General features: G+C 44.2%; 1 protein-coding gene across 3 annotated transcripts in view; it reads left to right on the forward strand.

Moving 5' to 3' along the window:
• The window catches only part of DLK2 (delta like non-canonical Notch ligand 2), a 65,663-nt gene extending 54,203 nt beyond the window's left edge, over positions 1 to 11,460 (forward strand). For all 3 annotated transcript variants that reach the window (XM_068232571.1, XM_068232572.1, XM_068232573.1), the window contains 2 exons: positions 2,408 to 2,552; positions 8,236 to 11,460. In XM_068232571.1, the coding sequence (XP_068088672.1) occupies positions 2,408 to 2,552; positions 8,236 to 8,938 (848 nt within the window). In that variant the 3' untranslated portion in view covers positions 8,939 to 11,460. The remainder of the gene's footprint in view (positions 1 to 2,407; positions 2,553 to 8,235) is intronic.
• The last annotated feature ends 230 nt before the right edge of the window (positions 11,461 to 11,690 follow it).

Below are 11,690 nucleotides of genomic sequence, written 5' to 3' on the forward strand. Positions count from 1 at the left end.
GGATGTAAAAACAGATTAAAAATCTGAATCTGATTTGCTTGCAGTGTGCAAGAGGCCTTAAAGAGAATCTGTATTGTTAAAATCGCACAAAAGTAAACATACCAGTGCGTTAGGGGACATCTCCTATTACCCTCTGTCACAATTTCGCCGCTCCCCGCCGCATTAAAAGTGGTTAAAAACAGTTTTAAAAAGTTTGTTTATAAAAAAACAAAATGGCCACCAAAACAGGAAGTAGGTTGATGTACAGTATGTTCACACATGGAAAATACAGCCATACACAAGCAGGCTGTATACAGCCTTCCTTTTGAATCTCAAGAGATCATTTGTGTTTCTTTCCCCCTGCATCTCTCATGCACTGAAGTTTCAGGCTGCTCTTTTCTTCCTGCAAACAGCTTTGCCCTTGTCTGTAATTCTTCACTATGTGAAAGCCCAGCCAGCTCAGAGGACGATTTATCCAGCTGGTAAAAGATAAGAGAGAAGAGAGAAGCTGCTCTAATCTAAATAACACACAGGCAGTGTGCAGAGAGGGGCCTGAAAGGGGGAGTTCATAGCAGAACCACAACACTGAAGAACTTGGCAGCCTTCCAGACACAGGCTGACAAGTCTGACAAGAGAGAGATAAGTTGGTTTATTACAGAGACTGTGATAGTACACAGTGCTGCAGTAACCCAGAACACATTAGAATAGCTTTTGGAACTTGTAGGATGATAAAAAACAGGATGCAATTTTTGTTACGGAGTCTCTTTAAGGTGATCAGGCTTAACCACTTCAGCCTACAGTGTTAAAAATCGTATGCATCCGAGCAAAGTTCACCTCCCATTCATTCGCCAATAACTTTATCACTACTTATCACAATTACTTGATCTTTATCTTGTTTTTTCCGCCACTAATTAGGCTTTCTTTGAGTGGTACATTTTGCTAAGAATTATTTTTTTCTAAATCCATTTTAACAGGACGATTAAAAAAGAAATGGAAAAAAAATCATTATTTCTCAGTTTTTGGCCATTATAGTTTAAAATTAATACATACTACCGTAATTAAAACTGATATATTTTATTTGCCCATTTTCCCGGTTATTACACCATTGAAATTATGTCCCTATCGCAATTTATGGCGCCGATATTTTATATATAAATAAAGGTGCATTTTTTCAATTTGCGGCCATCACTATTTACAAGCTTATAATTTTAAAAAATATAATAAGATACTCTCTTGACATGTACATTCAAAAAGTTCAGACCCTTAGGTAACTATTTATGTTGTTTTTTATTTATTTATTTATTTTAATTAAAAATGTATTTGGGTAATTTTTGATGTGGGAGGGAAACAGATTATTTTAAATGTAAAATAATGTAATGTAATGTAAAAAATGTATGTGAGTGTAGTTTACTATTTGGCCACAGTCAAAAAAGAGGGGGTTGCTGAGCTGGGGTTCCACACCAAGTATGACACCTGGTCCGCCGGTGCACAATCCCTCCGCAGTTCACCACTCCACACAGATAGAATCAAATTCGAAATGAAGGAGGCACTCAACTGGCGTTTTAAACTTGCGTTTATCACAACAGTAGCTGACATGACATGTTTCGGGGTTTCCCCCTTCCTCAAGTGTACACTTGAGGAAGGGGGAAACCCCGAAACATGTCGTGTCGGCTACTGTTGTGATAAACGCAAGTTTAAAAACGCCAGTTGAGTGCCTCCTTCATTTCGAATTTCACAGTCAAAAAAGTCCTGGAGTGTACGATCACGCTACCAGAAACTATAAGGAGGCTGTAATTTTTTTTCAGAAATACTGCGCTCTCAGATTAGAAAGCATCGTTTTTTCTGCGGCGGACTTAGATCGGTGAATGGGAATCATATTCCCATTCACTGATCGGGGGGATAACGGCAGGCAGCGGGAGCGAGCGCGATCGCACGCCTCAGGCAGCGGCAGCTGCACAGTCTATCTGGACGGATATACCATCCAGATAGACTTAAGTGGTTAAATAGTGCGCATAACAGCAAGTATACTCGCACTATTTGTGTTAGTGAATCAAGCCCATTGTCTGTTACATGGTACCCCACTGTGTCTTCTCCTGGCAGACTCAAATCAAGAATTCAGAGTTGCAGCCACTTAGGGTGTGTTCCATGGGTGACCAGAATCAGTAGGAAGCCTTGTCCATAGACTCCTTACTGCTTTACATACAGGCTTAAGCTGGGATTCGAACCCCGGTCAAAAGCTGAAGTCCTACATCAAAGGCTACCAGTAATTGAAGTTAAAATGATAAACAAGAAAGTATGATATGAAGAGTCCAACACTAGTCTCCAGTGTGTAACTGGTCCCATCAGATTCCGCCTACTGAAATGGTTTTGTGATATAAAAGCCCCGTATGGGCGGTCTGAGTCTTCCTGTCTCTTTTCTTTTGTTCAGACCTTCATATTTGTGAGCACTCGGATCCATGTCAGAATGGCGGTAACTGCACCATTGACCTGGATGGAGAGTATACCTGTCACTGTAAGGAACCTTTCCATGGCCGGAACTGTGAGCTGAAAAGGGGACCATGTGAGAGAGAGAGGTAAGACACACCTTAGAATGAGGAGAGGTAATGGGAATAATCTGGGTGTAGTAATACAGAGATGGTACGAGTGTGGTTGGTGGATGGTAAGGGGGAGAGGGGTTATTTTTAAGGGAATGTTGGTTGCATTAAAGCCCAGAATAAGAATACAAATTTGTTCTGGTCATGGACAGGTGGAGAATAAGGAGACATTATTAGGGGCAGAATTTCTGTAACTTCATTTTGTGAAAATTTCCCCTCACTTTGGGGTTGTTTCAGGAAACTGCTCTGATGCCATTACCTCTTGTAGTAACTCCTATGTGAAGATTTCCCTGCTTTCAGTTTATCTCCAGATTCAAAAGGATTTAATAATACGAGCAAAAGTTTTATGTTAAGTAATGTGCCTAAATGAATGCATTTGCATAAGTAATACATAGATTAGCCTTCCCCCATACAGTCTGACCCAGTTGTAAAATTAAGCCAATAAAACACACAGGTTGTAATGTATTCTTCAGGGTTCTTCTCAAGGACACCATCTTTGTCATGAGTCTTGAGTGGCGTCCAGTTCCTGTCTGCAGCTCGGATCCTGTCTTGTTGATAGCAGCTTGGATTCTGTCTTGTTGATTGTGTCGCTCAGATCCATCTTCGGGATTGTTGCTCAGATCTTGTTCCGTTGATTGCAGCTCGGATCCTGCCTTTTTGATAGTGGCTCAGATGCCATCTTGATGTTTGTGGCTCGGTTCACATCTTGTTAATTGTGACTAGAATTCTAGCTTGTTGAATGCGGCTTGGATTTCATTTTGTTGATTGCAGCTCCGATCCCATCCGGTTGATTGCAGCTAGGATCCCATCTGGTTAATTGCAGCTCGGATTCATTCTTATTCATTGTGGCACGTATCCAGTCTGGTTGATTGCGGCTCGTATCCAGTCTGGTTGATTGCGGCCCGTATCCAGTCTGGTTGATTGTGGCTCATATCCTGTCTGGTTGATTGTGGCTCAAATTCTGTCTTGATGCTTGCGGCTAAAAGTTTGTCTATGGTATTGCAGATAAGATCCTGTCTTTTTGATTGCATCTCGTTTTGACCGATCCGTCAATCGGATCAATCAAAACAAGCCTTATCAGCTTGCCGACAGACTGTACACACGGGCAAACTGTTGTCAGAACAGCAGCCCTGCGGGTGGCTCTGACAACCCTTCGTTTGAAGGAATCAGGCATGTGTACGTGCCTTTAGATTATTTTCTGTCATGCCTAGTACACGCCATACACTTTTCTGTTACATTTTTTCTATTAGATTTTCTGTATGATTTTCTGTAATTAGATTATTTTCTGTAAAGCACTGGTAGAGACTGGTCATTATCTCTGGTGCATTGTCTTCTGGTTATCTCCTGCGGAGTAGAACAATGCTTAATTGCTAGGCAGATAGATGGTAAGATAGATACATTTCCAACATGTTGGAAATTATCTATCTGGCAGGTAAATCTAACAGAAAATCTGAGAGCAAATGGTATGGTGTGTACTATAGCATAAAGCACTGGTAGAGACTGGTCATTATCTCTGGTGTATTGTCTTCTAGTTATCTCCTGCTGAGTAGAACAATGCCTAATTGCTAGGCAGATGGTTAGATAGATCATTTCTAACATGTTGGAAATTATCTATCTGTCAGGTAAATCTTAAGGTGGCCATACACTTATAGATTTGCACCAGATTCGACCATCAGATAGATTTCTGTCAGATGCCTGTCAAGTTGAATCTGACAGGAATCTATCTGATGTGTGTCACACACTAGGAACAGATTTCCAATAGATTTCAGAATGAAATCTATTGGAAATCTATTGAAAATTGATCTAAATGCATTATTGGACCATTAGATCCAATGCAACTCTATGGGCCATCAATCTGCTGCCAGCAGCAGATCGACCTAGATTTTCCATCCTGTCAGATAGATCAAATCAATCGAAATGGATTGAAATCTGCTGAAAATCGATCAATTTGCTGATTTGAAAGAATCGATTTCTGATCGATCTATCGATTCTATAGAATTGAACGAACGATCGATCGATGGCTGAAATCGACCAGTGTATGGGCCCCTTAACAGAAAATCTAACAGAAAATTGTATGGTGTGTACCTAGCATTACTTTGTCAAGAAACTAGTCAATTCTAGGGCTGCCCAGCAGTTTGAAGACATACCCTGTACTTCAGGCCTCACAAACCCTTTTCCTGTCAACAGTCTCCCCCTTACTCCCAGCTCTGACTGGTAATCCATTCTAGCTTCTAAAGCAAATTCATATCAACTTTATTACTTGGTGAAATGGAAGGGTGTGGTGTGGAGTAATTCCTGGAAACCTGCCAACCTGTGATATCACCGATTTACTTTTTGGTACTTTTCTAACATGTCATACTGAAATGTATTTTGTAGATAACATGAGACAGAAGTCTGGAGAAGGTTTATGAATCAGCGTTAGTGTTTGAATCTTGCTTTACTATGTGAACAGTCGGGATATTAATCCTTCTGACTTGCATGCAAATCACATGCAGCTTGGTAGTCGGCCAATCAAAATGAAAGGTTCTGTAATCTTCTGTTCCTCCGATCAGCCAGAGCGGCATGGCAGACTGTCCCCCTTCCTCTCTCCCATACACCTATGCTCAGGTGGGCTAAGCCCTTGATGTGCGTGAGGGGAGACTGCGTCTGATGTTGGGGAACCCACGCAAAGAATGCATTTACTAGTAAAAGATAGGTTTATTGCCAGTGGTGATTTTGGAGATACAAATTCAAACCTACTCTTCCCCATATAGTACCCTAATGTAGGTTCAGAAAATGAACAGGAATATACACTCACCTAAAGGATTATTAGGAACACCATACTAATACGGTGTTTGACCCCCTTTCACCTTCAGAACTTCCTTAATTCTACGTGGCATTGAGTCGACTAGGTGCTGAAAGCATTCTTTAGAAATGTTGGCCCATATTGATAGGATAGCATCTTGCAGTTGATGGAGATTTGTGGGATGCACATCCAGGGCACGAAGCTCCTGTTCCATCATATCCCAAAGATGCTCTATTGGGTTGAGATCTGGTAACTGTGGGGCCCATTTTAGTAAAGTGAACTCATTGTCATGTTCAAGAAACCAATTTGAAATGATTCAAGCTTTGTAACATGGTGCATTATCCTGCTGGAAGTAGCCATCAGAGGATAGGTACATGGTGGTCATGAAGGGATGGACATGGTCAGAAACAATACTCAGGTAGCCCGTGGCATTTAAACGATGCCCAATTGGCACTAAGGGGCCTAAAGTGTGCCAAGAAAACATCCCCCACACCACCATCACACCACCACCACCAGCCTGCACAGTAGTAACAAGGCATGATGGATCCATGTTCTCATTCTGTTTACGCCAAATTCTGACTCTATCGAGACTCGACAACACAATTATTACCTCTTAGGCAGGATATTAAAACGTAACTTTTAATAAATGAACATATAAAATACACCGGAAGCTGACTGTCTAATATACAAACTCAAAACTCATGAACTAGGGGTCTATAGTAAGCATTACTGGAAAGATTTCTTCCCCCCTTACAGTTCATATAGTCATTAATAAATTACACAAAACCCCCACCAAAATAACCCAACATGTTTCACTTCCTAGCGGAAGCTTTTTCAAGGGAACTAAGCGAAGTGCAAAAGTGCATAGGTGCTAAGGTGCAATTTCATTAAAACAAGAAAAGTAACATGAGTCAAACAGCGTGTCCGCTCATGACAGCAGCCTAAGGTAAGGTATGTGTTGTCAGTTAAAGTAATCAGGTACTTGTGAATACTGTTTGATTCTATCGAGACTCATCAGACCAGGCAACATTTTTCCAGTCTTCAACTGTCCAATTTTGGTGAGCTTGTGCAAATTGTAGCCTCTTTTTCCTATTTGTAGTGAAGATGAGTGGTACCCGGTGGGGTCTTCTGCTGTTGTAGCCCATCCGCCTCAAGGTTGTGCCGCTGTGGCTTCACAAATGCTTTTGCTGCATACCTCGGTTGTAACGAGTGGTTATTCAGTTAACTTTGCTCTTCTATCAGCTTGAGTCGGCCTATTCTCCTCTTACCTCTAGCATCAACAAGGCATTTTCGCCAACAGGACTGCCGCATACTGGATGTTTTCCCTTTTCACACCATTCTTTGTAAACCCTAGAAATGGTTGTGCGTGAAAATCCCAGTAACTGAGCAGATTGTGAAATACTCAGACCGGCCCTCCTGGCACCAACAACCATGCCACGCTCAAAATTGCTTAAATCACCTTTCCTTCCCATTCTGACATTCAGTTTGGAGTTCAGATGTGTCTTGACCAGGACCACACCCCTAAATGCTTTGAAGCAACTGCCATGTGATTGGTTGATTAGATAATTGCATTAATGAGAAATTGAACAGGTGTTTCTAATAATCCTTTAGGTGAATATAAATCACCCCTATGCTGGGAAATGGCTATAATTGGTAAACCCTGCCCCGTCACAAACTCGATTGTACGGAGCTCTGTGGCCACACCGACTATGTTTCCACAGACCGCCCTCAGTTCCGCAGCTGCTGGGGGGGGGGCACAGTGGGGGTGGTCACAGAGCTCTGAACTTCTCAGCAGCAGGCTTCGAGCAAGAACAGCCATTGACCGGGGGGGGGGGGGGGGGGGGATGGTGGAAGCAGGGAGGGAGGAAGGGGGGAGTGGTAATTTCCCCCCCAACGGGTGTTTTATATTCCTGTGTATTCACTACATTAGGGTACTATATGGAGTAGAGCAATGGCCTTGTATTATCTTACACTGGAGGTACTCTGTCCGTATATTAATAACAGAAGATTGCTGTGGGTCTGCTGCTACTCTCTCTTTCCTGCACTCTCCTAAATCTACATTTACTGTACAGCGCTTGTGCCTTGCTCTGTGACACCAGTGCACCATAGGGCGATTGCCAAATGCAAAAAAGCTTTATTGGCAGGACCAAATACATTTAGCATTGCCAAAGCAAAACAAAGCATTAACATGAAGGGGAGGGGGGTACATGGGAAGGGTATGGGGGTTAGGATATACAGTCCATACGGTATGGAGGATGTAAGGGACAGTATGGGGGCTGGGATATACAGTCCATAAGGGGGTATACAGTCCATGTGGGATCGTGTTCCTCTCAGTTGGTGGCAGGCAGTGACATATCGGGGCAGCTATTTGCACGTTTTTTTCCTCTTCTCCCAGTTGGATGTAGAGTTTCATCTCCTCATCTGTGGAGGTGAAATCCTGGAAGTGGGCAGTTGCTGCATAGCAACTCCATCCGGTCACTTCAGTGCGGCTACTACACATCTATACTGTATCCAGTGAGAACGCCATGACTGACGTGATGGGGAGGGATGCAGGTGACAGGAAGGAGAGGAACAGAGATGGCGGCAAAGGAAAGGAAGAGACCCAGGTGACAGGAAGGGGAGGGATGCAGATTGCAAGAAGGGGAGGGGCACAGATGACAGCAAGGGGAGGGATACAGGTGTAAAGAAGGGGAGGCACAGATGATAAGAAGGGGAGGAACACAGATGACAGGAAGGGGGAGGGTCACCAATGACAGGAAGGGGAGAAGCACAGGAGTCAGGCCTCTCCTTACTTTGCAGCTGAGTCATGGTGCCACCCAGGGGAGATAACACCATGACAGGCAATAATCACACCACCACTCTTTGTTGTCCACACAGGTTTCCCTGCCTGAATGGCGGCATGTGCCAGGATGACGATGGATACGCAGAGACCTTGGTTTGCCGTTGCTTGGCTGGATATGTTGGCAGACTCTGTGAGACAGATGTGGACGACTGCTTGATGAGGCCTTGTGCCAACGGAGCGACCTGTGTGGATGGAGTGAACCGCTTCTCGTGTCTCTGTCCTGAGGGGTTTCAGGGCCGCTTCTGCACAGTGAATATTGATGACTGTGTGGGGCAGCCGTGTCACAATGGAGGCCGCTGCTTTGATCGGGTTGGGGACTACGAGTGTTACTGTCCGGAAGGCTTTTCTGGGAAGTCTTGTGAGATTCCACTTCCCAGATCCACAAGGGACTACGAGGAAAGCTGGTCAGTGAGAGAGCCCGTGGCCCAGACCCCGCCAGGGTGGACAGTCCCCACAAGCCGTGGAAACTTCATCCCCACAGACAAATCTGGACACTTCCAGATCTCAGTGAAAGAAGTGGTGACCCAGAGGGAGCATGGTCTGAGTCAGCTGCAGCTCATTATTCTTGCCATGTTTGCGGTAATCACTGTCCTGGTGGTTTTGATCACCGTGGGGCTGGTCTTATGGTACCGACACCGGCAGCTGGGCTGGTGTACTAACTCCACTCCAGACAGCAAGACACACTACCAGCAGTGCCATGTGGCAAGCCAGGAGCACCGGAAAACTACAGAACTGTGATGATTCTTCTAAGACTACTCCTTTGCAGGAGCTGGCACACTGCAGGGGAGATGGTGTATACACAGTACATGTGGCACGCTGAAGGGGAGTCCGTGTATAAATGTGGCACACTGCATAGCAGGTGGTGTATACACAGTTTATGTGGCACACTGCATGGGAGGTGGTGTATGTATACATGGCACACTACAGTGAGGGCTAGGTGTTGCAAACACAGTACACATGGCACTCTGCAGGAGAGGTAGTATAAATACACTGCATGTGGCAGCAGCAAGGGGGTAATGTATGCACAGTGCACGTTGCACGCTGCAGGGGAGGTGGTGTATACATAGTGCACGTGGAATGCTGCAGAGAAGGTGGTAAATACACAGTATACATGGCACGCCACGCTTCAAGGGAAGTGGTGTATACACAGTACGCGTGGCATGCTGCAAGGAAGGTGTCATATACACAGTACGCATGGTATGCTGTAAGGGAGGTGTCATATACACAGTACGCATGGCATGCTGTAAGGGAGGTGTCATATACACAGTACGCATGGTATGCTGTAAGGGAGGAGTCATATACACAGTACGTGTGGCATGCTGCAAGGGAGGTGTCATATACACAGTACGCGTGGCATGCTGCAAGGGAGGTGGTGTATACACAGTATGCATGGCATGCTGTAAGGGAGGTGTCATATACACAGTACGCATGGTATGCTGTAAGGGAGGTGTCATATACACAGTACGCATGGCATGCTGTAAGGGAGGTGTCATATACTCAGTACGCATGGTATGCTGTAAGGGAGGAGTCATATACACAGTACGTGTGGCATGCTGCAAGGGAGGTGTCATATACACAGTACGCGTGGCATGCTGCAAGGGAGGTGGTGTATACACAGTATGCATGGCATGCTGTAAGGGAGGTGTCATATACACAGTACGCATGGAATGCTGTAAGGGAGGTGTCATATACACAGTACGCGTGGCATGCTGCAAGGGAGGAGTCATATACACAGTACGCATGGCATGCTGTAAGGGGGGTGTCATATACACAGTACGCATGGCATGCTGCAAGGAAGGAGTCATATATACAGTACGCGTGGCATGCTGCAAGGGGGGTGTCATATACACAGTACGCATGGCATGCTGCAAGGAAGGAGTCATATATACAGTACGCATGGCATGGTGCAAGGGAGGCATCATATACACAGTGCACATGGGGAGGTGCAGGGGAGGTGGTATATACACAGTACATGTGGCACACTGCAAGGGGGATGGTGTATGCGCAGTACACGTGACACGCAGCAAGGGGTGGTGTATGCACAGTGAATGTGGCATGCTGCAGGGAAGGGGGTGTATACACAGTACATGTGGTATGCTGCATGGGAGTAGGTATTATCACATTACACGTGGCACGCTGCAGGGTAGGTGGTGTAATCACAGTACACGTGGCACACTGCATTGGAGGTGGTGTATACACAATACACATGGCATGCTGCAGGGGAGTAGGTATTATCACATTACACGCTGCAGGGGAGGTGGTGTAGTCACAGTAAATGTGGCACACTGCATTGGAGGTTGTGTATACACAGTACACATCAGTCTGTGGGGTGGGAGAGGATAAACACAGTGCACAGATCACAGTGGTGGAGAGGGAACATGTGTCACTTGCTGTAGTACCCAGATGCAGTTTGGACTGAAGTCATTGGTGCCCACATAGGACTGCTATGGACATATAGAGAATATGCCCCATGTTCCTTCTGTACCCTCCGGTGGCAGCCCTGGACCAAGTAACCTGCCTCTATGTAATCTGTACATAAACCCTGTGCCCTGCATGGAAAAACATTACTGTGATTGGATGGGCGAATTTCACCATCATACAAGACAAGCACCCCCTGCTGGTCACTGCGTGGTACAGATAGTTCTCATAATCTGTGTATAGAAGTTAGTCCTGAGAACTCTTATTGCAGCTTTCTCCGTAGAATATCCTGTACAAAACATTGTGGAAGGCTGCCCCCTGCTGGGCTTATTTCATATGACGTCTATAAGGTTACACAGAAAATAGAGCAGCCATAGAGGAAAGTGTCTCCCTCATATCCTGCTGCTCTTCAATGCCCAAACTGTAGAGAAATTAAATGGTGTATGAAGTATGTCAAAATAAATACTAAATTCTTAAAAAAAAAATAAGGTTAATAATTTATATTCCATACTAACCAAGATCACCCAGCAGATGTTAATTATAAAGAAGAGGCAGATAATAGCAGACCGACTCACACTGGAGAGACAAGCTCCTCCCCCAGCACAGTACACATATGCACATTGACATAACCTCAGATGAGCTATGGAATGGGAGGAAAATAAGAGCCAGATATTACCCACTATCACCTCCAACTATCCGATATCATCAATGATGAATATCTTTAATCCCCTTGAACCACATTGCACCTGCCCAACCTACATCATAGCTCCCAACTGTCCCTATTTTTGAAGCCATGTCCCTCTGTCCCTCTTTCTTCCTCATTTGTCCCTCTTTAAACCGATGTACAGATCTATGTAAATATATGTATTTTTATACTGAAAAATTTGTTTAATTGACTCTAAACTTTAATGCCTATCTTTTAAAGTGATTATATATATATATATATATATATATATATATATATATATATATATATATATTTCAAATGTTAATATGAAGGAAAATGAACCAGGATAGAAAGGACTAGTGTAGTTTAAAATATACAACATTTTTTTCTTATGAAATCATGATA

Source organism: Hyperolius riggenbachi, chromosome 4 (genome assembly GCF_040937935.1).
Source record: "Hyperolius riggenbachi isolate aHypRig1 chromosome 4, aHypRig1.pri, whole genome shotgun sequence".
NCBI classification, from domain to species: Eukaryota; Metazoa; Chordata; class Amphibia; order Anura; family Hyperoliidae; genus Hyperolius; species Hyperolius riggenbachi.